A 27117-nucleotide genomic window follows, 5' to 3' on the forward strand; every position below is an offset into this window, starting at 1 on the left:
AGAGCATAAGCAAGACATTTAATCCTTCAAGCCTTCCCCACCATTCTATAAGATCACCACTGATCTGCTTCAGACCTCAACTCCTCTTATGCCAACTCCTCATAAGACTCAACTCCTTTATACAGAGGAACCTCGATTATCCGAAGGACACGGGCGGGAGTATTTTGTTCAGTTAATCAAATTCTGGACAATTGAATGCCGGATATCATAGTTTAGCCAAGTATCAGGACCTTGCAAACTTGCCGGATAATCCGATATTCAGATAATCGCATGCCGGATAATCGAGGTTCTTCTGTATTTCATAAACCTATCTACCTCTTCTTTAAGTGCAGTCAGTGGTTCAGCCTCCACAATGCGCTGAGGTAGAGATTTCCAGGCTTTCACTACTCTCTGAGAAAAGAAATTCCTTCACATCTCAGTTTTAAATAAGTACCCTCTTATTCTGTGACTATGTCCCCCCAGTTTGAGACTCTCCCACTAGTGGAAACATCTTCTCAAAATCTATCCTGTCAATCCTCCCCTCAGAATCTTGCATATTTTAATAAAATCAACTATCACTCTTACAAGCTCCCATCTGTTAATTTATTATTATAAAGTTTGGATGCATTGCACTCTGTCCTCTTTTCCAAGGCATGAACATAGATGTCAAATAATTGAGGCCTTATGACTGATCCTTGTGGCACTTCACTGGTTACATCTTTCCAATCTAAGAATGGCCCATGCATTTGACTTTCTGTTTTCTGTGTGTTAACTAATCCTCAGTCCACATTAATGCATTACCCCCAATACCATGAGATCCTATTTTGTGCATTAATGCTTTATGTGCTAGCTAGTCGAATACCTTCTGAAAATTCAAATATATGACATCTATCAGTTCCCCTTTATTATCTCTGCTTATTATATCCTCAAAAAAACTCTAGCAAATTTATAAAACATGATTTTCTTTTCAGAAAACCATGCTAACACTGTTTGAAAGCATTAAGCTTTTCCAAACTTTCTGTTATTATTTTCTTGATAATGATGTGAAGATGCTGGTATTGGTTTGGGGTGGACAAAGTCAGAAGTCACACGACACTAGGTTATAATCCAACAGATTTATTTGAAATTTCAAATACCCCAATATTACAATGTAAAGGGTTTAGAGAGGGCAGATTTCTTGAAATATATACAAGACAGCTTTTTATGTCAACATGTAGCTGATCCAACAAGGGATGATGCGATGCAGGACCTAATCCTAGGGAATGAAACCAGAGGTATTCGAGGTGACTTGGGTTGGGGGAGGGCAAATTTTATTAAAATAAGACAGGATTTGTCCAGAGTAGACTAGAAACAAATACTTTGAAATAAATCTGCAGCAGAACAGTGGGAGGCATTCAAAGAGAGTGCTGGCCCAACATGTTCCCTTCAGGGTAAAATGGAAGAGCAACAAACCCAAAAAATCCTGAATGCCTAGGAATATTCAGGACTGGTTAACAAATTAACAGAGGCCAAATGGAATGCGCAGAGTGAACTAAAGCAATTAAGAGACCAAAGAGGGGATGTGAATAAACAACGGTGGGTAAGATTAGGCAGAATTCCAAGATATTCAGCAAAGCCTTTGACAAGATCCCACATAGGAGACTTATGGCAAGTAACATGGCAACTTGGATCTAAAAATGGCTCATTGAGAGACGGAGGGTGGTGGTAGAGGCTGTTTGTGTGACTGGAGGCTAGTATCCAATAGCATACCACAGGGATCAATGCTGGGTCCCTTGTTGTTTGGGATATATATAAATTATATAAGACAGAATGTGGGGGGTGATAGGAACGTTTGCAGTTGACACAAAGATTAGCCAGGTGGTTGACAGTGAGGGAGAAGGTCATAGACTACAGGAGAACATAGATGGATCAGTGGCAGATAGAATTTCACCATAATAAATGTGAGGAGATGAATTTTGGAAGAAGTAACAAGGTGAGGAAATATATAATGAATGAGAGGACACTAGAAAGCTCAGGAACAGAGGGTTCCTGGGGTGGTTGTGCACTGATACCTGAAGGTAGCAGAGCAGGCTAATAGTGTAGTTAAGAAGCATACACTTGCCATTATCAGTCATGACATAGATTATAAGACCAAGGAGGGCACTTTGGAGCTGTACAGAACTTTGGTTAGCCACAGCTGGAGTACTGCGTGCAGTTATGGTCACCACACTGTGAGAAGGATGTGATTACACTTGAGTGGAAGCAGAGGAGATTTACCAGGATGTTGCCTGGGATGGAGCATTTCAGCTGTGAAGAGAGGCTGGATAAACTGGGCTGTTTTCCTCAGAACAGAGAGCGGTGAGGGGGGACCTGATTGATAATATTTTGAGGGACATGGACAAGGTGGAGAGAGGGCAGCTGTTCCCCTTACTTGAAAGGTGAATACCAAGGGGCATAATTTTAGCTGAAAGGTGGGAAGTTTAGAGGGAATTTGAGGAAGCATCATTTTCACCCAGAAGGCAGTGGGGGTCTGGAATGACCGGCTTGGGAGAGGGAGTTGAGGCAGGAAACCTCACAACCTTTGAAATGTATTTGGATGAGCACTTTAAGTGTCATAACATTATGATTATGAGTCAGGTGCTGAAAAACATAACTAGTGTGGATTTAGAGTAGTTTTTTGGTGCAGACTTGATGGATCGAAGGATCGCTTCTGGTCTTGTGATTCTATCCTCTTTTTCCACTTCTGCTGCTGAAAACATAGTTCAAGTCTTACCGCCATTCTCCTCTTTCCCAGTTTCCAATGATCAGGGGAATTGTGATCTCCTTGACACTTGAATCTCTGAGAAACAGACTTTGGGGGAGATGATAGGATTGAAAATATATATTCAGTTCTTTCATGGCAATGCCTTCAGTTAAAAATTTGGCTAATAGGGTTAAGAAAGAACATTATTTATTTGGAAAGTGGAAAAATTACCTGGAAGGAGATGTTGGTGAGTACAGAAAAGGGCTCTGAGGTAAACAGCGATGGTCTCAGTGGTCATGTGTAGTGTTCTATTAAGACTCCTCCTCCATCACCGTACCATCATGTAGAGCATAACAATAAACACAGATTAACAGGTATGAAGAAGTCAGGTCTGATCTGGTATCAGTATCTGAAGAACTCACATGAACATGATCTAAAGATACAGAGGATGGATAACTTTCCCTTCGAGAATAATGCCTCAACCTATCATGCAATATCACCACCTGACCTACTAAACACTGTACCACCTTAACCATCATAATACTGTACCATCTTAATTACTGTAATACTGTACCACTTTAGACACTATACAGGTTGTTCTGCTATGATGCGCGTTTTGTTAATACAAATTCACTATAACACGATTGACGAATTGGGTACTGTTTCTAAAGTGTGACCTTTTCAAGCATTTATTGGTTATACAGCAATTCCGGCCCCATTAGTTTAAATGGTGCTGCTATTATGTGGTGTTAATGATATTCATCCCATCACACACACCAGGACAGCTACAGCATTGTTCAGATATGATGTAAAATATCTCACATCAAACCTCCCACACGCACAGTATGGGATTGATATAGTGTAAAGCTCCCTATACTCACGTTTTAGCAGAACTGACTGTAATACTATATCAGTTTATATCAGAATGTTTGTCATTATTCTGTTCTTGTTTCTTGGATCTTGCTATGTCTGCAGGGATTATTGATTTAACAAAGGTGACCACCCATTGAAAAGTTTTGCAGCACTTTGGGATTCTCAAGGAAATGCTATACATGCTGTAGCCGTGTACTTGAGCGACTTACATAAACTGGCAGGGACCTTTTGGAATAAGTGGCTGTGAATAAATGCAAGCTCACCAATTAGATTTACAGTCTTTTTAATGTGAAACTAAAGAGACAACAGGTGACAAAAAATCTGGTATTGCCACTGTATTCAGGCATGCAGGGGGCTGAAAGAACGTTGATTTTTGAGTGGCATTGGTGCAGTGAATTATTCCTGACTGCAAAACCTTATTACATTTAAAGTTTAATTTTACCCTTATTTCATGACGCAGATGTTCTGATGGAAACGTAATCCCAGTTGAGAGAATTAATGGTGTGTGAAAATACAAGTTCTGGGCATTTCACTGTTGTCAAAAGTTAGTTAATAAATTAGGATCATGTTAAAAAGCAACAATGGACACGTGAAGTCGATGGCTTTAAACCCTGACAGAGCTTTAAATAGCTCACCTCAATCCAGAAACAACCAAACAGCTCAGGAATTACCAAGCACAGGGAGCTCCTTTTGGACACAGACAAGGCACCATGCTGAAGAAACTGGTATGTTCTACACACAGAGTCCTCCTGCTTCTCACTTTAACTGTGTATTCTCTTCTGCCTGTCAGCTATGCTGACACAGATCTGTGTGGTTGGTACGAAAAGCCAAAATAAGTTCTTACGAAGGTTTGTCTCTCCAGACAAACTCCAGGATGGCTGCTTGTGTGAAGTGGAGATGTCGTACTGGTACAACAAGGTTCCAATCTGGCAATCCAATCCAATAAGGCTCACATTTGGCACTACTTATGGAGCTTTACTCTGTATCTAGCCCTGTGCTGTCCCTGTCCTGGAAGTGTTTGATGGGGACAGAGTGGAGGGAACTTTACTCTGTATCTAACAAATGCTATACATGTCCTGGGAAGGTTTGGTGGGACAGTGTAGAGGAAACTTTACTTTGTACCTAATCCTGTGCGGCACTGTCCTGGGAGTTTTTGATGAGACAGTGTAGAGGTAGCTTTACTCTGTATCTAATCCCATGCCTTACTTGTTTTGATGGTGCTTTGGAGAGTGTGGAGAGAGGTTTACTCTCCATTGAGTCTATGCTGGACTGTTGTTGGATTATTGCCAGGGCTGTGCAGTGGGACCTTTCTTCTATATGTAACAAGCATCATCAGTGCCTCTCATGGGAGTATAGGGAGCTTTACACTGTACCAATCCCATACTGTGCGTGTGAGAGGTTTGATGTGAGAGTTTGGAATATTTTACATCATATCTGAACAATGCTCTAGCTGTCCTGATGTGTGTGATGGGATGAATATCATTAAGTCTACATTTCATGAAAACACTTACAAGTGGCAGAGGGCACTTGTATTCCAGAGACGTGGGCTGAATTCAAAATTTAATTGCTGTCTCCTTCTCAGGGATTCCAGAGATTGAGAACAGTAGTGAAACAATTGTACCAATCACTGCCTCTCACTATATTACTTCCTTGATTTGATAACAGCCGGTGACTGCAATCAGTCCACCTCCCAGGTACAGGAAGGTGCACGGTCAAACACTGTCCCCACTGTACTCACTTCCATGGACACAGTGCAGAGTTTACAATCAGAATGTCAGTGCTTCCTCTCAAAGCCAGTTGCCTCTGGGTGGCAATGAGGCCCAAGCAGAATAACTTGTTTATGTTTGAAGGGAGATGGGCTAGGAACAGGCAGGTGGGACTAGTTTAGTTTGGATTATGGTTGCCAGTTGGACCAAAGGGTCTGTTTAGTGTCACTTTACCTGCAAAGGAATTTAGGCAAAGTGTTTTGAGCTATTTCGATGCCAAACTGCAATGCTGTGTAAATGTGATTATTCTGGAAATGAGGATGTAATACAGTAAAGGGTATCTCCCAGGACCATCATCTGTAACTGGAATAAGTTATAGAATCCCTATAGTGTGGAAACGGGCCCTTTGACCCAACAAGTCCACACCGACCCTCAGAAGACCATCCAGAACCATTCCCCTACCCTATTATCCTATGTTTACACCCGAATGATGCACCTAACCTACACATCCCTGAACACAATGGGGCAATTTAGCATGGCCAATTCATTTATTCTGCACATCTTTGGACTGTGGGAAGAAACCGGAGCACCCTGAGGAAATCCACGCAGACACTGAGAGAATTTGCAAACTCCACACAGACAGTTGGCGAGGCTGGAATCGAACCCAGATCCCTGGCGATGTGAGGCAGCAGTATTAACCACTGAGCTATCTTAGATTGTAAATCCCATCTTACAACCTTTGTGGCCTTGTTGCTGGGAATGGAGAAATAGGAGGAGGCAATTCAACCTCTCAGGTCTTTCAAATGATGCCAATGCTCTTTAATCCTCTTACCAAATAAATTATGGTCAATCTCAGCTCTGAAATGTTAAACTGTCATTGTCTGCATGGATAAGTTGGGTCGAAGGACCTGTGCTGTATGTTTCTATGACCTCCCACCTCTAGCCTCAACAGCTTTTTGGGGGAAGAGTTTTACACCTCTGAACAGCCTAGCTCAATTTGTTTTAAAGTTATGGTAGCTGGTTCTGACACTCCAAACCAGAGGACAGATACCTACTTCAGCAATTGCTTTTAACTGCAAAAATATATTTTATCATAAAAGATCTTTATGTATATTCACAGGTACTAAAGCAGTTCTATACAGTCTTTGTGTACCAAGAAAAACAAACATTAGAATTTGATAGTCTCTGCAGTGGCCAAAAACAAACAGCGTTTCTCACTCGTGCAGGACACTATTTACACACGTTGAGGCAATGAGAGGGTCTGATAAATGAACAGACCTTCATTTACCTTCATCAGGAAGTCCTTAGACAGTGGTCTTTCCCTTGCACCTTGGCGGCAGCTGCCCCAACCTTTCGGGCATCCCCCAGCACATAGTCTCGGACATTGGAATGTGCCAGTCTGCAACACTCAGTCAAGATCAACTGCTTGCTCTGGAAGACCAACAGATTTTGGGGAGATCAAAGAGCATCTTTCACTGTGTTGATGGTCCTCCTGGTGCAGCTGATGTTTGTCCTGGTATGTGACCCATGTAACAGACCGTAGCGCACTGAGACCTGCATCATCAAATTCTTAAAGTTAGATTAGCTCCTAACCTTCTGCAGTCAAGGGAATACAAGCCTAATCTGGACACTGTTGTTTCATAACTTAATCATTTTAGTCCAAGTAATACAGTATTCTGGTTAATTTGCAGTACACGCCTTCTAAATTCTTCTTGAGATGCAGTACTCAGAATTGGACACTGTACTCCAGATGGTGCAGACTTCTGAATATAGTATCTGTTACATATCTTATATTCATTTCTATACCAGCCCACTTAAGTAAAGGCTAATGTCCACTAGTGTTATGGGACTTCTATATCTGGACCCCTAAAGCTCTCTGCTTTTCCACAGACAGTAGCTTCTCAGTATTTAGAAAATATTTGGATCCATCTTTCTTGATCTAAATTAAGTAACTTCTCCACATTGAACTGTATCTGCCACAATTTTTCCTATTGTGATACCTTTAAGTGTTTTTTCAATCTGTGATTCATTTATCTCCCTTTATTCTCATGTAGCTTCAGGGACGCATGCTCCTCCCATTGATTCTTGTGACTGGGATTGGAGGTGGCTTCCAATATGGATTCAACATGTCTTCAATCAATGCACCTTCTATGGTAAGCAACTCCCATTGGTATTGAAAGAAGCAAATTCTCTCAAGTGGGCAGAGGCAGCAGCTACTTTGATAGAGTTTGGGATCTGTGTGTTGCAGTGGAAGAGAACTGACTAGGATTCTTTCTCATTTATGGGCTTTGGGCATCACTAAATGAAACATCATTTATTGCCTATCCCTAGTTGCCCAGTTAACAGTCAACCACATTGCCATGGGTCTGGAGTCACATAAAGGCCAGACCAGGTAAGGAGCCTGAGGGAGAGGTTGAATAGATTGGGGCTATTTTTCCCTAGAGTGTTTAAGGCTGAGGGGTGACCTTATAGAGATTTATAAAATCATGAGAGGCATGGATACGGTAAATAGACAAGGTCTTTTCCCCAGGGTAGGAGAGTCCAAAACTAGGAGGCAGAGGTTTAAGATGAGAGGAGAAAAATTTAAAAAGGGCAACATTTTCATGCAGAAGGTGGTGTGTGTATGGAATAAGCTGCCAGAGGAAATGGTTGAGGCTGGTACAAATACAACATTTAAAAGGCATCTGGATGGGTGCATAAATAGGAAGGGTTTCAAGGGATATGGACCAAATGCTGGTAAATGGGACTAGATAAGTTTAGGATATCTGGTCTGCATAGACAAGTTGAACCAAAGGTTCTGTTTCCAAGCTATATGACTCTATGACTGCAGTTTTCCTTCCCTAGATGACATTAGTGAACCAAATGTGTTTTTTGAACAATTGGCAATGGTTTCCTGGTCATCGTTAAACTCTTGATTCTAGATTTTTATTGAATCTAAATTCCACCATCAGCTGTGGCAGGATTTGAACTTGGTTCCTCAGAACATTACGTGGGTCTCTGAATAAATAGTCTAATAGAATCGATAACACTGCTAGGCCATCACCTCTCCAAAGAGAGCAAACCCATCCAGATTGATGAGGGATTAAAATCCCCTCCCTGCTGGCTGAAACATGAAACATGGACTCAGACAGTGAAGAAAGGGGTCACTCATATCATGCATGTGCTAGCTTCTTGAAAGAGCCATCCACTCATTACCCTTCCGCACACACTTTCCCCAGATCTTCCACTTTTCAAGGCTGTTTATCAAAGTAACTTTCAAAAGGCGAATTGGATAAGTGTTTCCACTATCCTTTCAGGAAGTGTATTCCAAATTTCGTTTAAAAATTCTCTTCATTTTCCATCTGACCATTTTTTGTCAATTGCTCCAACATGTGTCCTCCAGCTCCTGGCAGTGAGAGTTGCTGCACAGACAGTCACACCCCTGTGGGTTTACATTGCCATGCCAATAACTGTTGAATTACTCGGAGCGATGAACATCTCTCACAAGTTGGGAAGGAAAGGCAGGGTGTTCCAATGTGACAAATATGATTTCACAAGGAGCTAAAATAGAAGTGCCCACACTGGGATTGAAGGGGGTTTAAAAAAAATCAGAATGCAAGCAGCAGAAAACATTTTGAACTGTTAATATTTTTTAATGCCCTGTTCAACACTTCGGTTGGGTATATGATTTGTGATGCTGAACAAACTAACTGACTTACCAAAGAGGAGACGGTCAGCATTAGAATGAGGTTACCCACACGCAAAATTTATTCCAAAGTATTATACAACCAGTGGCATACCTCTGCCAGTATCAATTATTGTTATAATAAAGAATACACAAGAGACAGTCGGTGCACAGCAGGATCTCACACACAGCAATGTGATCACAATCAATCTGCTCCCAGCAACGTTGTTTCTGTGATTAATACCAGCAAGAACTAACCTGCTCTACTTTAATCAGTGCCATTGGTTTCTCTTACATTCACCTGGCAGTGGATGCACAGGATTTCCCATTTTCCCAAAATGTGTGATAAGGTACTTTGTCTCGCCTATTCACTGGCCTTGAGGAATTCTACTCTTTGCACATGAACTTAATTTTCTAATAAAATAATTTGGCATTTAGTAAGCATGTAGAAAATTTGGCAAAATTCAAGGCTGTGCCCTTGCGTGTTCCTCTTCTAGACATTCACAGTGACAATATTTCAAAAAGTACTTAATCACATGAAAAAACCTGGGGTTATGAAAAATTATATGTAAATATATATATCTTCCTTTCTATTCCGACAGTCATATTCAACTCAAAACGTTAGCTCTGTTTTTCCATAAATGCTGTCAGACCTGCTGAGTTTCTCCAACAGTTTTTAAAAAAATTCTTCCTTTCTATTATTCTGCACAGAGAATTTCAGATCTTGTTTTATTATTACAGTTTATTAAGGAATTCATTGCTGAGACATGGGTCACCCGCTTTGGCACGACATTGGATGAAACAGCCATCACACTCCTCTGGTGTGTCATTGTCTCTATCTATCCGATCGGAGGACTTATTGGTGCTCTAAATGCCGGACATCTCTCCATAAAGTATGGGAGGTAGGAATTGACACAAACCTGTTCAGTGAAAATAATGCACCAAGGGGTAAATGTTGCATTCCTGGGGGTATATGACATTTTGCTCTATACATAGTTATCAACTTTCAGCCAACCCTCAAATAGCTACATAGTGACTTGCTCAATCCTACAGGTGGCTAATCTGGTGAACTGTCTTGGTTTGACTTGAACTCAAACTTCACCGAACATCTCCTGCTAATTAAACCATTTGATTTGTGTTCCAGGAAGAATGCTCTGCTTTTCAACAACATTGTGGCCATCATAGCTGCAGTTATAATGATGCTCAGCAAAAAGGGAAAGTCCTTTGAGATGATCATGGTGGGGAGGTTCCTCTATGGCATTAATGCAGGTACCCGCAACACTGTTTCTTTCTCTTATGTTTGTTTTCTAAGGTATTTCTGTTATTTCTGATAACTGGTTCAGTTAACAATTTGGTTGTTTTGTCTGATTTGATGACTGTGTGGTTGGGTAAAGGGTGTAGGATCAAGATAGACAAGCCAACAGAATACTTTCAATTAGAGTCAAGTGTTTGGAGGGGGGAGTGATGTTCATCCCACCAGGGTTGTGGTGACATTCAAACAGAGAAATTCCGAAGTATTTTTTTTCTTATATTCAGGAAGAAAATGTGAGGAGGAGCCTTGTTTTAGCTAAGTGATTGAATGAGTTTGACAAAGCACTGAATGATCGATTGTGCTATTTATTTACCAAATTGCTTCAATGAAATGTTTGGCTGAACATCTACTGTCCAAGGTGCTGAACATCAATTACTTACAGGCAAATTTTTCTCTCATTGTATTTTTGGATCTACTGTTGATGATTGTCCTGTTGGTGGTATTATTTCTGGTTGTACTGCTGAATGTGTTATTGATGCTGGAAGAGTTGAGTGTATCTTTAATGGTGATATTGTGCTGTATGATATTGATGATTAGTAGGTGTATCATTGATGGTGATATTGGTGACTATGCTTTCAGGAGTATTGTTGATGACTATTTTGTTGAGCGTGTTATTGGCAGTTGTATTTTGAGTGTGTTTGCAGATGGCTGTATTTTGTGTGTGGTATTGACGACTGTAATGTTAGGTGTTTTCTTCCTGACTATATTTTGAGAGTGTTATTGATTACTCTTGGATGTCTAACTGATGACTGCTCTACTGAATACATTTTTGGTGGGGTGTAGGACCATTTGGTGCAGCCACTTTGGTGCGAGCAATTCGGCACGGCCTGTTTGGCGCGACCCATTTCAGCGCGAGCGATTCGGTGCAACTCTTATTTATTCCTTTTCAGGCTTACTTACAAGCGTTAATGAAAGCAATAAAAAGAAAAATAATGTTTATCCTCTTCAGTAAAAATGTTAAAAAAGAAAATAAAAATGAAAGAAATAAGGCAAATACAAAATTGTTGATGGCATTTTAATGGGTTTTATTTTATTTTAATAATTCGTATATTAATATGTTCTATTTTAATATATTTTAATAGTTTTAATAACAGTAGTTTAATAACTACTACTGAATAACTACAAAACAGTTCTGCACCAAAATGGGTCTGTGCCGAAATGGGTCGCACCAAACCGGCCGCGCCGAATGGTCCCACTCGGTTTTTGGTGGTTGCTATGTGCCTATTGTAACCTGTGAACTGATTTAGAAAAAGTGGGGTTTCAGACGAACAAGAGACAATGCAAATGAGGCAAACATATCTGAGGTGTGGATGTAATTCATAAACATGAGCCCATGAAGTGAAGGAGCTTTCCTTTTATCAGCTCTTTGTTTTTTTTCATTCTGTTATTTGAAGGTATTGGCCTCAATGTTCACAGTATGTATCTTGGCGAGAGTGCACCAAAGGAATTGCGAGGCCTTGTATCTCTGACCCGGGCGATGTTTGTTGCCTTTGGCAAGTTCATTGGACAAGTGGTTGGACTCAGGTAAGCTCTCAATTCTCGCAAATACAACTCTCACCCAGTACCTTGCTCAGTTCGCTTGCTAACGATAACTGAAGATTTAATACTTTCCCTGGTTCAACTTAAATTAATTTTTAAAAATATATATGTATTCTTAGGAGGTGAATGACACTTTCATCACAGCCCTGATGGAATTAACCATTTAATGTAAGATTGGCGCCATATTGCACCTTCTGCCTCTTTATGCCACTCCCCATCTCACTCCCATCCTCTCTGTTTCCAGTACTCTCTCAATCAGTTATTACATCTAATTATAACAAATTACAACAATCTACATTTATATATCACCTTTATTATTGTTTACAAACCCAAGGTGCCTTACAGTACCATAATCGGAGGAAAAAAAAATTCAATCAAGGAAGGGGACATTAAAACGGGTGACTAAAAGCTTGGTCAGAAAGGTAGAGTGTAAGGAGCTTTTAGAAAGAGGGACAGCAGCTCAGGGAATTTTAGAGTTTGAGGCCTCACAGCTGAAGGCACAGCCTTCAACAGCAGGTCAAAGGAGGTGAGTAATAGACAACTCATGGGTACCCCTCCCTTCCCTGCGCTGATAAATTACTTCCTCTATCTCTGATATCGAGAGCTTTCTTCAGTGTCTCAAATTAGTCCTAACCTGCAGATGGCTAATTTGGGAACCTAAATTTGCAGGGAATTACTGATCTGAAGATAAAAATATCGATAAGACACAATGGGTATATAATCCAAATGCTGTCCTCAGACAGAACATGCAGATAAGCCTAACCCCTTCTGTACATTAGTTTTGAACTGAAAAATGTATTGCTGGAAAAGCGCAGCAGGTCAGGCAGCATCCAAGGAACAGGAGAATCGACGTTTCGGGCATAAGCCCTTCTTCAGGAATGAGGAGGGTGTGCCAAGCAGGCTGAGATAAAAGGTAGGGAGGAGGGACTTGGGGGAGGGGCGTTGGGAATGCGATAGGTGGAAGGAGGTTAAGGTGAGGGTGATAGGCCGGAGAGGGGGTGGGGGCGGAGAGGTCGGGAAGAAGATTGCAGGTCAAGAAGGTGGTGCTGAGTCCGAGGGTTGGGACTGAGACAAGGTGGGGGGAGGGGAAATGAGGAAGGCTGGAAGACTCAGCACCGCCTTCTTGACCTGCAATCTTCTTCCCGACCTCTCCGCCCCCACCCCCTCTCCGGCCTATCACCCTCACCTTAACCTCCTTCCACCTGTCGCATTCCCAACGCCCCTCCCCCAAGTCCCTCGTCCCTACCTTTTATCTCAGCCTGCTTGGCACACCCTCCTCATTCCTGAAGAAGGGCTTATGCCCGAAACATCGATTCTACTGCTCCTTGGATGCTGCCTGACCTGCTGCGCTTTTCCAGCAACACATTTTTCAGCTCTGATCTCCAGCATCAGCAGTCCTCACTTTCTCCCTGTACATTTAGTTTGTAAAGTAGTAACTAAAAACCAAAGTGCTAATGTTTTCTTTCCTTAGTTACCAATCACTCGCTAAATATTGAAGTGTTTGAATCTGCATGTTTAGTGTAACTACCTGTATTTGTGCATAATGTGTTTCCTACTCATGTGGCTAAACAGCAACACAGTCAGTTGTCAGTGTCCCTTTCTGTTGACAACATGAGGACACTAGGAGAAAGTGAGGACTGCAGATGCTGGAGATCAGGGTCGAAAAGTGTGGTGCTGGAAAAGCACAGCTTATTCCTGATGAAGGGCTTATGCTGGAAACGTCCATTTTCCTGCTCCTCAGATGCTGCCTGACCGGCTGTGCACCACACTTTTTGATTCTATATTGAGGACACTGTACTCAGCCTGGTGGCCAGTGTTAGCTGTTTTCTGACCCCATTCTCTTTGTTTTTCCTCAGGGAGATTTTGGGAACTGAGGCAGCCTGGCCTTTGCTGCTGGCTTTCAGCGGCCTGCCTGCCCTCATTCAGCTGGTGCTGCTGCCCTGGTTCCCAGAGAGTCCCAGATACCTTTTGATTGACAAGGGCAACAAGGTCCTCTGTGTGGATGGTGAGTGCGAGAGGGTTAGGGTTTGGGCATTGGGGCATGTGTGCTGGAAGCTGCTTTACATGGGTTGTATTTATTATAAAAGAGTTTAGCCAAATAGTCAGTTATCCCAATGGCAAACTAGATCTTAATTACCACAATTTAACAACCGAACATGTTCAGTAACCCTGAAAGTGCCAAACAGTGAATCATTTCCTCTCTTTTCCAAATGATTAAAACCACAAATTGTGGTGTGGCCCTGCATATTTTGTGTCCCCTTCCCTTTCTGTGAGATTTTCCAGCCATTTTGAGGAGCTGAAGATCCTAATCAGTTAACTATTGATATTGAGTTACAAAAGGGGATTATTTAGGCAACTGGACAGCAGCCAATCCAAAGACAGACTTTGAAGAGCATCCTAAATGAGGGGAGGAGATAGAGAAATGGAAAATGAGTGACTTCTCAAGCTTCGGGCATCAAAGCTGAAGGCATGACTCCCAATGGTGCAGTGTTGAGGTGCACAGCCTGGCCAGAATCAGAGGATGCAGATGTCTCAGAGAGATATTAGGGTTGAAAAAGTTTACAGATTCAGAGGTAAGAAGCAGTAGCGGTGAATACTTGGAAATGAACCTCCATTGTTAAGACAAGTTGGATCAGTATTTGCAGATTTTTTCTGGATTTCTTTCTGCGGAGTTAGGGAGGGGTTGAGGTCATGGCGAGATTTGACAAGGATGGGAATTTTAAAATCTAGAACTGAATTACAGATTAACTGAAATCAGGTAGAGAGTACAGGGCAGCACCTCACTCTGTCCCTGGTCCAAGCTCTGTTGGGTTTGGTAAAATTACCCCTGAAATAATTGCCTGACTTTTTGGTTATTTCCACACAGCTCTGCGGAGACTCTGGGGTCAGGGAGACTTCTTTGAGGAGGTCCAAGATATGGAGGCTGAGCAGGCTGCTGCAAAGGGAGAACGAGCAAAGACTGCCAGGGAGCTGTTCCAAGATCGCTCAGTACGATGGCAGCTCATCACCAACATCATGCTGACCGTTGCTATGCAGCTTTGTGGCATCAATGCAGTGAGTAGAAATGGCATTTAATCAGCAACTGACATTGCAGTGCAGGAGACAGAATAAGAGACAAAGGTTAACACATTAGAAACAGATCAAAAGCAAGACAGTGTAAAATGAAAGATGAATAAAAGGTGTAAAAGAGACACAAGGAGATAGAATCAGAGAGAAGGAGGCTCTTACAAATACACACGCTGACACACCTGTCGACACACATAGACGGATATACACACAGTCAAATAGTGTGGTGCTGGAAAAGCGCAGCGGTCAGGCAAGATCCCAGGAGCCCGAGAATCAACGTTTCGGCCATAAGTCCTTCATCAGGAATGGGCTGGTTCTCCTGCTCCGTGGACGCTGCCTGACCTGCTGTACTTTCCAGTGCCACACTTCCGACTCTGATCTCCAGCAGCTGCAGCCCTCTCTATCTCCTAGCTGCAAATACGCACAGACAGATACACTGGCTGAAACGGACACACACAAAAATAGATACACACATCAATTGACGCGTGTACAGACGCACGCACTTACACACACACCGGAATGGGACTATTTGACCCCGCTGTTTTGGCTCTAAGCTGTTTTGGCGCTTAGCCAATTCAGAATAAAAAAAAGTCTTGTACAGCCCGTAAGAAATTCATTTTTATTGCATTGTAAGAAATAAATCTAATTCTTTTTTATTCATTATTTTTAACCTATTCATTATAAAAATGAATTTCTACATTTTGCTACATTTATCAAACACGTATAGATAACCATCGTGTGAAAATTTTGGTTTGTCTTTCTTGCTTAGAATGTTTTCAGGCATTTCTGGTATGGGCTCGACAAGAAAATAGAAAGAAAATTGTATTGCACCTTTCCAATGTGAAGACAGAAGGGCTTCAGTATCATCAAGGCAGGAGATGACTATTAACAATTGTTAAATGAGAAAATGATTACAAAACGAGATTTGAATCTACAGCAGGTTATTACAGCTTTGACTATCAACTCGTTAGTCATCCTCTCTTCTTTAACCAAACAAGACTTTTTTTATTCTGAATTGGCGCCAAAACAGCTCAGCGCCAAAGTAATTAGATTAGATTAGATTACATTACATTACAGTGTGGAAACAGGCCCTTCGGCCCAACAAGTCCACACCGACCCGCCGAAGCGAAACCCACCCATTCCCTTACATTTACCCATTACCTAACACTACGGGCAATTTAGTATGGCCAATTCACCTGACCCTGCACATCTTTGGACTGTGGGAGGAAACCGGAGCACCCGGAGGAAACCCACGCAGACACGGGGAGAACGTGCAAACTCCACACAGTCAGTCGCCTGAGTCGGGAATTGAACCCGGGTCTCTAGCGCTGCGAGGCAGCAGTGCTAACCACTGTGCCACCGTGCCGCCCACTGGTTAATGAGCGCCAAAACAGCTTAGAGCCAAAACGGCGGGGCCAAAACATACCTGATCCCCCCCCCCCCCCCCCCCCCCCCCCCCACACACACACACACACAGAAATTGACAGCTGTGACAGTGACAGGAGAGCAGAAAGATGCAGACAGAGAATGAGTGTTAAGGCAGATGATTAAGGCACACTTACCTTTGTGGACTTTCATAATGAAAGAAAGATATTAGATCTAAGATTTACTTGGTTTTGCATTCCCAGATTTATTTCTACTCTTCTGAAGTGTTCCAGGAAGCTGGAATTCCTGACTGGACGATACCATATGTGGTGTTGGGGGCAGGTGCAACACTTCTGATGACCTCCATGGTTTCTGTAAGTGATAGTAAATTGGAAATGACAGAGAGGCTGTGCATATTTTGTTTGAGTATCTTGTCTCGCTAATGTTGCTGAAATTCTTTTGTTTGTTTATGGACAGGGGTTTTTTATTGAGCGAGATGGGAGAAAGGCCTTACTGTGGAAAGGATACAGCCTCATGACCCTGTGGGCAGCACTCCTGTGTGTAACTCTGCCTCTGCAGGTGAGGATTTGTGACTGGACCCTATAATCAGTAAGCTCAGTGGTTTATAGATAGAAACAATAACAGTGCTAAGGAGGAAGTATTGGGCTGGAATCCTATCAAAGGGCTTGGCAGAATTTATATACACAATATAGACAACAAAACTTAAGCAAGTTTAGTTCACCACCAAGACCTCCTCAAGGGTAATGAGGGTGGGGCAATAAATGTTTGCCCAGTCAATGGTGTCCACATCACAAAAAACTTTTTTAAGAAATCAAATACTCAAATGAATTATTGAGACATTTGATGGAGTTGTTTAGGTTGTATCATTTGGAGAGTGTGCCCTATTGGAATAATTTGTTTGTTCAATGTTGAGACTTATGGTGCTGTGATTTCACAAAAAGGCCACATCAGAGTCCTCTAACTTTCTTTTGGAATTCAGCCTACTGATAGGATCATTTACTTTGCCCCAGGGTGTCTGGATACTGGTGGGGTGACACCATGAATGCTGATCCATTGTCCCCTCCACTCAACCATCCCTTCTCTTGTCTTCGTGTCCTCACAAACATTACTCCCCCCACCACATCCACATTTCCATTCATGGAAACTTACAAGTAAGTTGAAACCATCTGCACTGCATATCTTTCACCACCCCATAGTGTTCAGTTCATTCTGCCTACTTTCTATATCACCATCCCGTATGGGGAAACATTCCTGAGCAGGATTCCCAGCAAATATCCTCTGGAGCCAGGAATGGGGCATGCAGGAAGTCATGAACAAACTTAGTGACAAACTCTATTTGTCGAATGGCTTTGAACTACCTCAGAGAGTGGTCCTTGCTTAAAGAGGTTTTAGGAAATGCAAGGATATCCAAGCTGCCAATGTCTAGCACTGGGGCCTAAGTGCAAATCTCTTATGCACTTTTGGAGAGACACAACCAATTACCACTGAGGAATGACCCCATACGGACCACACTTGTCATCATCTGTAACTCAGCAAATAAGGAGACTACCACTTGACTTCAGGGACTTGGATTCACTAAATAAGCTTGGGGTTGCTCATCTGCCTCTTGTTGCTTTCATTCTGACTGTGCCCTCAACATGTGACACACTGATAGGTGTCATGAATACTTTTGACATTGTTACCGAGAGATTATCAAAAACCTCTTTGCAGTGGGATTACTGGATCCTTTTGTGGACAATATTCAATTCTCTACCAATGTCTTGTTTTCCAGCATCAGTTCACCTGGATGCCTTACTGCAGTATATTCCTCATCTTTGCGTATATCTTCAGCTACGGGATTGGTCCTGGTGAGTTCCGATGCTTTCACTGGCCAACTGGAGCAGCAATGAAGGGCAGGGAGCCTGTCCCACCAGTCACCCATCAGAGTGACGGGGAATCTCACTAGAGGGAAGGGGAGAGGGTACCCCATCAGAATGAGAGGGAGGGGAGTTTCTCACCAGAGCAAGTGGGTGTCCCACAGAGAGAGGGGAGGGTCAGTGAGTTGGGGGAGGATGTATCTCCCAGAATGAGATGGGAGGTGGGGGAGAGGGGTGTGTGAATCTGACGAAGGACAGCAGTGCTTTATTAGAGTCTATCACCCTCGTAGAGTGGTAACGGCACTGAAAGAGGTCATTTGGTGGGGGAATGGACAATGTTCCATTATAGTGGAAGGGGGGAGGGCATGGAGAGGTGCATTGCCAGAGCGTGGTGGAGCAGGGCAGGGCTGAGGGGTACAGGGGCCCAGCACTGGTGTTATTTGGTTAGATGAATGATTTGTGAAGTGAAACAGGCTGATATCAGGAGCTGAAATGGTGTTTTCCTTTTTCCAGCGGGAGTGACTGCGATCATCCCCTTCGAAATCTTCACTCAGTCTTACCGACCTGTTGCCTTTGTGATAAACGGCTCCTTCCAGTGGCTGGGCCTCGTCCTTCTGGGAATGATCTTCCCGTTTATTGTGGTGAGTGAGGGCAAACGTAATCCTGAATATAACATTCACTGGCAAAACCATCTCAGTGTTTTAGGAACATACAGAGAGATGTTCAGGCTTTTGATTCTGTTCTTTCATTACAAATTATCTACATCTTAAGTCCTTCTACAAAATTTGGTTTATAGTGCATTAGACCCAGCCCCATCATCAATTACATTGTATTTACAGTACAGAAACAGCCCATTTAAATGACCAAAGCTGGCTTCATCCTCTCACCCTGCGTCATCTCATCTGATCAGCTGACCTTTCTATCTCATCAATTTCTCTGAACTCCCCTCCCCTTATTTGCCCCAACTCCTCCTTCAATCAACTTACTGTGCAGCCATCTCTTTTCCACAGCCCCAGCCTGGTCGGTCTTTACTGATTGGTGCAAGCTCTTGGTTCTGGTAATATTTGAGTAAATCATTTTTTGCACCTTATCTGGTGCCTCTGTAACTGTTTTATAATAGGGAGACCCAAACAGTTCACAGTACACAGTCTAACTAAGCTTCTATACAACTTTAACACAATCTCTGTTTTTCAATGCTATTCCTCTATACATTAACCACAATATTTGACTAATGACCTTATTAACTGTATTATTGTATTTTTGTTGACCAACATATTGATACCCTATATCCTCTCTTCATCAACCTCATTTGAACATTTATTTTCCTAGGAGTAAGTGGGCTCCATATTCTTCCTGTAAAAATGTGTAACCTCAGTTATGTATATTGAAGTTCACTTACATGCTCATTCTACAAGTCTATTAATGTCTTCCTGTACTATGTCACAGTTCTCCTCTGTGTTAACTATACCCACAATTTGGTACAATTGCAAATTTTGAAATTGTATTTCTGATTCTTAACAGTAGGTCACTTGAGTGAATAGCGATGGTTCCAGGATGGTTCCAGGATGGTTCCATCTAAAACACCTTACCACCTTATGTCAATCTTTGTAACTAGCCTTAACTCTGACTCTCTGTTTTCCATTTTATAGCCAGGCTTGCTATCTGTTCACTTATTTGTTCTCTGACGCTACAAGCTCTGCCTTTAATCATGAGACTTTTATGTGTTACTTTACTGACGGTCTTTTGAAAACTCAAGCACATTGTGTCTACTGTATTTTTCTTATCTGTCCCCTCTGTTACTTCTTTAAAGAACTCAATAAGGTCGATCAAAGATGTCCTTGCCTTTTAAAATCTATGCTGGCTATTTATAGTATTGTTGCTAGATATTTTCCATTCAATTCTTATCCTTATCTCTCCAACTACCAATTTCAAACTGTTTTATCTCACTTTCTAGATTTTGGGATCACATTAGTTGTCCTGCAGTTCTCCAGCATTAATCCTTTTTCTAATTAAATCTTACATGTATGCAATAATGATTCTGCAGTCCCTTCTATAATGTCTTTTAATTTGTGTGGACATAACCCATTGTAATTGGGATTTTATCCTCTCTGGGTATGATCAGCTTATCAATTGCTGGCTAAAAGCTGGATTTATGAGACCAAACCTTGAGTAAAATGTAGAGGGACAACGTCTATGACTAGTGCATTAAAGTGTTTGGAATCCAGGTCACTGAACCACTTGTAATAACAATGACACTGGTTGCTAGCCTTGGTCCTGAATTCAGCAGGGCACTGCTATCTCAGGCTATCTACCAGTACTTCTGGTGTTTAGATGAAATCATAGATTCCCTACAGTACAGAAAGAGGCCACTCAGCCCATCGAGTCTGCACTGACCCTCCAAAAAGCATCCCACGCAGACCACACACCATTACCCTATCCCTGTACCCCTGGCTAATCCACCTAGCTTGCATATCTCTGACCCTACAGGACAATTTAGCCAATCTACCGAACCTGCACATCTTTTTGACTGTGGGAGGAAACCAGAGCACACCCACGCAGACACGGGAACAATGCGCAAACTCCACACAGGCAGTCACCCAAGGCTGGAATTGAAACCAGGGTCCCTGGTGCTGCCACCCCCAAATAACAGAAATTAAGGAAAATACTCACTACACCAGGGCTTTGCAAAGTGAATGTCAAGATCCCAAGTGAGGTTGAAAGCTGAGATTTTGTTCAAAGGCAGCAATGGCCACCATAGAGTTCTGACTACTTTATAACAGCTATCATCCTACTCCATTAGGTCCCTGATCTCACAGTCTCCTTACCTTCCACTGGCAGGCCTCTCTGAGGGAGGTCATGACCATTTTCACGAGGAGGTTGAACAGTTCATCCATTTTACTAACACCTTCCACCCTGACCTCAAATTTACCTGGACCGTCTCAGACTCCTCCCTCCCCTTCCTAGACCTCTCCATTTCTATCTCGGGGACCGAATCAACACGGACATTTACTACAAACCGACCGACTCCCACAGCTACCTAGATTACACCTCCTCCTACCCTGCCGCCCTGTAAAAGCGCCATCCCATATTCCCAATGCCTTCGCCTCCGCCGCATCTGCTACCAGGAGGACCAGTTCCAATACCGAACGACCCAGATGGCCTCCTTCTTCAAAGACCGCAATTTCCCCCCCCCCGACGTGGTCGACGATGCCCTCCACCGCATCTCCTCCACTTCCCGCACCTCCGCCCTTGAGCCCCGCCCCTCCAATCGCCACCAGGACAGAACCCCACTGGTCCTCACCTTCCACCCCACCAACCTCCAGATACATCGTATCATCCTCTGTCATTTCCGCTACCTCCAAACAGACCCCACCACCAAGGATATATTTCCCTCCCCTCCCCTATCAGCATTCCGGAGAGACCACTCCTTCCGCGACTCCCTCGTCAGATCCACACCCCCCACCAACCCAACCTCCACTCCCGGCACCTTCCCCTGCAACCGCAAGAAGTGCAAAACTTGCGCCCACACCTCCCCCCTCACTTCCCTCCAAGGCCCCAATGGATCCTTTCATATCCGTCGCAAATTCACCTGCACCTCCACACACATCATTTACTGTATTTGCTGCACCTGATGTGGTCTCCTCTACATTGGGGAGACAGGCTGCCTACTTGCGGAATGTTTCAGGGAACACCTCTGAGACACCCGGACCAACCAACCCAACCACCCTGTGGCTGAACACTTTAACTCCCCCTCCAACTCCGCCAAGGACTCCTCCATCACCAGACCCTGACCAGACGACGCCTAGGAACCCTCCAACCACATGGGATGAATGTAGGTTTCTCCAGCTTCCTCATTTCCCCTCCCCCCACCTTATCTCAGTCCCAACCCCCAGATTCAGCACTGCCCTCTTGACCTGCAATCTTCTTCCCGACCTCTCCGCCCCCACCCTCTCTCCGACCTATCACCTTCACCCTCACCTCCTTCCACCTATCGTATCCCCTCCCCCCTACCTTTTAACTCAGCCCGCCTGGCACACTAGCCTCATTCCTGAAGAAGGGCTTCTGCCCGAAACGTCGATTCTCCTGCTCCTCGGATGCAGCCTGGCCTGCTGTGTTTTTCCAGCATCACATTTTTCAACCATGACCATTTTCAAGCTTTGGTATCAGTGGGAAAATGTTTGGGCAGCACTACACCAGGCTGTTCCCAACGATCTTGCTCCCAAAACTAACACACGTTATTCAAACAAATTAAAGATTTTGGAGCTGAAAATGTGTTGCTGGAGAAGCGCAGCAGGTCAGGCAGCATCCAGGGAACAGGAGAATCGACGTTTCGGGCATAAGCCCTTCTTCAGTTAAAGATTTTGGAGCCAAAGTCTGGGGGTTGACTCTTACATAGAAACAACACAAATCTGCGTACATAGAGTATCTGTCCCTTTCTATCTTTAAATATCCTTGTGTTTTTTTTTAATCATCATATTCTAATGTCATGTCCATTTAACCCATCCATCCAGAGCTTAAATTTTCTACTGTCCCAGTAGCTTGTTGGGGGAGTACGCTTCAGATTTCAATACCTTTCTGTGAAGAAGGGGTGACATCACTCCTGGACAATTTACATCTTGACTTAAAGTTCTATCATTCATCTGGAGCTCCACCATCAGTGGAACTATCACTATCTATTTTTAAAACCATTTAACCACTGTAAACACACTTTAATCTTCAGCACTCAAAGGTAATACAGACCTTGTCAATGCAACAGTTCCTTATAAGATAACCATTTTTTAGCCCTGGGGCCTCGAGAGAATTTATATGACTGATTAAAAGAAGAATTCATGGTTAAGAGTTTGGAAGACATTAAAAATAAACTGAAAAACAGCTCCAAAAATGTCCAAAAGGATAAGCTTTTTTTAAAGTCCTCTCTGTTTTTCCTACTTCACTTTGACCCGATAGTAACTCATTTACTCCTGCATCAGAACAGTCAGCTTTCTGGTTCCACTCCATTATTTTTCATTCTTTTATGGGATCTAGGCATCACTGACTGTATTTGTCAACCATCCACAATTTCCCCTGATGAATTGAAAGACTTGCTTATCCATTTCAGAAGGCAGTTAAGAGTCTACCACTGGGTAAGGATGGCAGACTTCCTTCCCGAAATGATGTTAGTGAACCAGACATTTTTAAAAAAAATCAATGGTAGTTGCATTGACTTGGAACCTAGGCTCATGTTCCCTTTGCAGTACTGAGGGAGTGCTGCATTGTTAGAGTCAGAAAGAACCCCTACCTGCCTTCTCAGGTCAACATGAAAGACTATTTAAAGATCCAGGAGATTTCCTGGCAACATTTTTCTTTTAAGCTGCACAAAGAACAGATTCACTGTTTAATCATTGTTCTTATTGTTGCTCTGTGCAAAATGGTTGTCATCATCAACTGTATTCCAATGTTCATTTACGTCTGAAGTCCTTTGAGGTATTGCTGGGAGATCTGATATAATGTTGTTTGGATTTTGTTTAGTTTAAATATGAATGAGCAGAGTAAGTCTGATAAGCAAAGATGGGGGCAAGTGGTTTCATTTGTTTTATTTACTGAGACAGCCTCTTGCTGATCTGCCTTTATGGATTCAGCTGCCACAGGGCTTTGGCTCCAGACCTGAATACTGAGAGACCGTAGCCTTAGACTATACCGTCTCCACTCTTTGTGTGCTGCATCTCACTCTCTGCTTTACCTAATGTTTGCCTCTCAGGAGTTCCAATAATTTGATTTATTTATACACAAGTTCTCTGTAATATAAAAACTGTGGATGCTGTAAATCAGAAACAAAACCAGAAATGGCTGGAAAAGCTCAACAGGTCTGGCAGCATCTGTGGAGAGAAATCAGAGTTAATGTTTCAGGTCTGAGGAATGGCCACTCAACCCAAAACGTTAACTCTGATTTCTCTCCACAGATGCTGCCAGACATGCTGAGTTTTTCCAGCCATTTCTGCTTTTGTTCTCAGCAATATAGTTTTCGAGTACAAATTATTGACTACAGATCTGTTAGCTCATCTTATCTATCACCATATCATATAACTGACCTGTTCTCATTAAACTGCAAGGGTTTGTTCACTTTACCCAGCCTGACCCTGTTCTCTTTCTGCTTCTTTCAGGAGGGACTGGGACCATTCTGCTTCCTGATTTTCCTGGGCGACTGCCTGGTCATCGCTGTGTTCATCTTCATCATTCTCCCGGAAACAAAAGGAAAAACTATCCTGGAAATCAATGAGGAGTTTCGGAAAATCAACCGGAAGAGAATGGGAGGAAGCTCGGTGGTGGTTCGCAGTAAAGTCCCACAGCAGGACCCAGAAATCTTTGTGATCGCTACCAGACTGTAAAGGGGTTACAGAGATAAAAATGGTGATAGATATGGTCATCGGGGAGGAGATAAAGCATTACTGTCTTCTGCACTCAGACCGCAGCACCTTTTACAGACTGCTTTTCCCAACAGTGAAAGGATCTCAACGTGGGGTACAGTGGCTCTGTGCAATGGATGTTATATATTTGAAGATTTAACCCAAAACGACCAATGGCTTTTACTGACCATTGCTGGATAATGACTGTATGCTTGTTTCTCTCTCTAATTATTCTCAATGGTGTGTCTCACTAACCTGAAACTGAAGGATTCTACTGTTGAAGTATTTCACAATCTCGGTGCACCTCCAAGTGACAAAGGTGGTTTAAATTGAGTGTATATCATGTAACTAATAAGGTTGGTGAGTCACAGACACAAATTGCCACATGGGATTATGTGGTGTGGCTGCATTTCATCAGGGTTCAAACAAGGCAGAAGGAATATGTGGCAGTCACGATTAAAGAGGCTGTTACAGCTCTTGAGAAAAAGGCAACTGGCCAGTGTGTGACTCCAGTGCCACAACATTGTTGACTCTTAACTGGCCCACTGTAACAAACCCATGAGATTTGCTTCTCCATGCTGTTCATACTGAGCACTGCTTGGGAACAAGGGAGTTGGATTTTCCCTGGTCAGTGGATCTCCCATTATATCTGCTTCATACATACATACTTTGTACCATCATATAAGATGTGTGATAGCATTTCAGAAGCTCCTTGAACATCCCATTGTTTTTTTTATTTCCACGGAATTCATGGCACAAAGACAAAATCTACTCCCAAGGAATGAAAATTCAGGGAACAAAAGAAATTATATGTCTATCTCAGGAAAGAGTCGACAGAATCCAAACCAGGATTCATTGATTTCTGGTTTACTTTTTTTTTAATAGCTATATTAATCAGGTGCTCTTTCACTGAGACTGAAGAGTTCGTTTAGGTTCCATGGGACTTGCCCCTCCACCATTTATTTCCAAAGGGCAGGGAGTAAGGTAGGAGAACATTGCATGAATTATGTCTAGCAATTTTTTTTGCTGCTTGGGTAAAAAGAGTGCATTTGGGCAAAGAAGTCACCTTGGACTTGAATCTTAAATGAACATAGAGATATGAGAAGTAGGCCATTCAGCCCATCTAGCCTGGCTAATCAGATTGTGGCCTCAAATCAATATTCCTGCCTCCCCTATAAAAATCTTTGATTCGCTTTTCAGTCAAGAATCTATTTACCTTTGCCAAACAAAGACTGAGTGCCCTCTTTCTCCACCACTCCCTGGGAGAGGTAGCTCCGAAGACCTATGACCCTCAGAGGAATAAAAATCTCTCCTCATTTGTTTTAATTGGGACAGCCCTTATTTTTAAGCTGAACTCTTCCCCAGTTCCCAATCTTGTGATAAGATTTTTATGCTGATGGTTGGGATATGACAGACACAATCAGGGATTAGGCACCAGTGACAAGAGCAAGTCTTAATGAAAATGGAAGAATGCCAGTCATTTTGTCAACTCTAAATAAAATTGTGAGGTAGCACCAGGACTCAGTTATTAAATCAGTTTATTATATCAGTTATATCTGCCACTAGTTCCTCTACAGCATCAATATCATTACACATTTGCTCCTGTCACTTCAGTTCACTTCACTGAGATTATAAATCACGGTGCCAAGAATGCTTCCTCTGAACAAATTTCCTGCTCTTCATTATCTTTTATCAGATTGAACTCCTTTAGTTGATAAAGCATAGGCAGTTAAAATTAACATCCCTCAAAGAGTTAACATAACTCGTTTACATTGCGAATATTGAATGGAAACTCTATGAGAACTTTACAGGAGCCGAACGTGGTGAGTTTACATAACAGTGCAAACAGCTCCCTTCCAAAGAGCTCACCTCAACTGACATCAATTTAGTACATGAGGACCTAAAAGAATGTTCGCCAAACTCTACAGGGCAAACTTGGCAGGAATCTAAACCTCTTACTTATCACTGAGCACTCTCTCTATCTAATCTGACATTTTAAAGTCTATTTATTTGAATCTAATATCAGACTGATACAGACGCCTGTTGGGAGACAGAGACCTCAGCTCAGACCCTCTCTTCAAAAGCGCCCAATCATAATGTCCCAGAATTCCCAGCACATGACACTAAATCCTAACACATCCACTCAGCTCTCAATAGGCTCTGAATCATGGTCTGTGTTTCATTGTTTACTGTTTGTTACTTGGAATTTTACATTAGTGCTGAATGGAACAATGATTTTTATCTATTGTGAAGATTTATCTGAAAATAAAGTCTTTTTCAGCAATAAGGAAGGCGTGTCATTTTTTAAATTATGTATTAGGATTTAAAGATGGCATTAGCTGTTTGTTACTCAGTACTCAGGTTCTGGCTGTGAATTTTTGATATTTTTATTTTGCATGATCAGTTTACTCCAGTTGACCCCAGGTCGACCAGGAGAAGCTTGATCCTTTCAAAACCTGTGATATCCCAAAAAAGTGCCCGACTTCAAAATGCAGTCACTGCTACAATGTAGGTAAATATGGCAGTGACTTAGTGCACCTGACAAGAAAGGATCTGTCTATTCTATTCTAGTAAGAATCCACAAAAAAGCAAATGACTAATCATGAGGCAGGATTTTGAGGAGTTCTTGCC

At 42.5% G+C, this 27117-nt stretch overlaps 1 protein-coding gene across 1 annotated transcript; it reads left to right on the forward strand.

Moving 5' to 3' along the window:
• Positions 1–4167: 4167 nt before the first annotated feature.
• On the forward strand, positions 4168–26773 carry LOC122562850 (solute carrier family 2, facilitated glucose transporter member 11-like). Its single transcript, XM_043716130.2, has 12 exons — positions 4168–4299; positions 7335–7433; positions 9686–9846; positions 10089–10213; positions 11651–11780; positions 13652–13800; positions 14662–14849; positions 16490–16600; positions 16704–16805; positions 18019–18094; positions 18617–18744; positions 24244–26773. The coding sequence occupies exons 1-12, from the start codon at positions 4285–4287 to the stop codon at positions 24466–24468; spliced, it is 1509 nt and encodes a 502-aa protein (XP_043572065.1). The 5' UTR covers positions 4168–4284; the 3' UTR covers positions 24469–26773.
• Positions 26774–27117: the final 344 nt, after the last annotated feature.

The sequence above is a fragment of the Chiloscyllium plagiosum genome, unplaced genomic scaffold (genome assembly GCF_037043375.1).
Source record: "Chiloscyllium plagiosum isolate Xiang-an unplaced genomic scaffold, Cpla_swu_hap1 HiC_scaffold_24, whole genome shotgun sequence".
In the NCBI taxonomy this organism is placed as follows: domain Eukaryota; kingdom Metazoa; phylum Chordata; class Chondrichthyes; order Orectolobiformes; family Hemiscylliidae; genus Chiloscyllium; species Chiloscyllium plagiosum.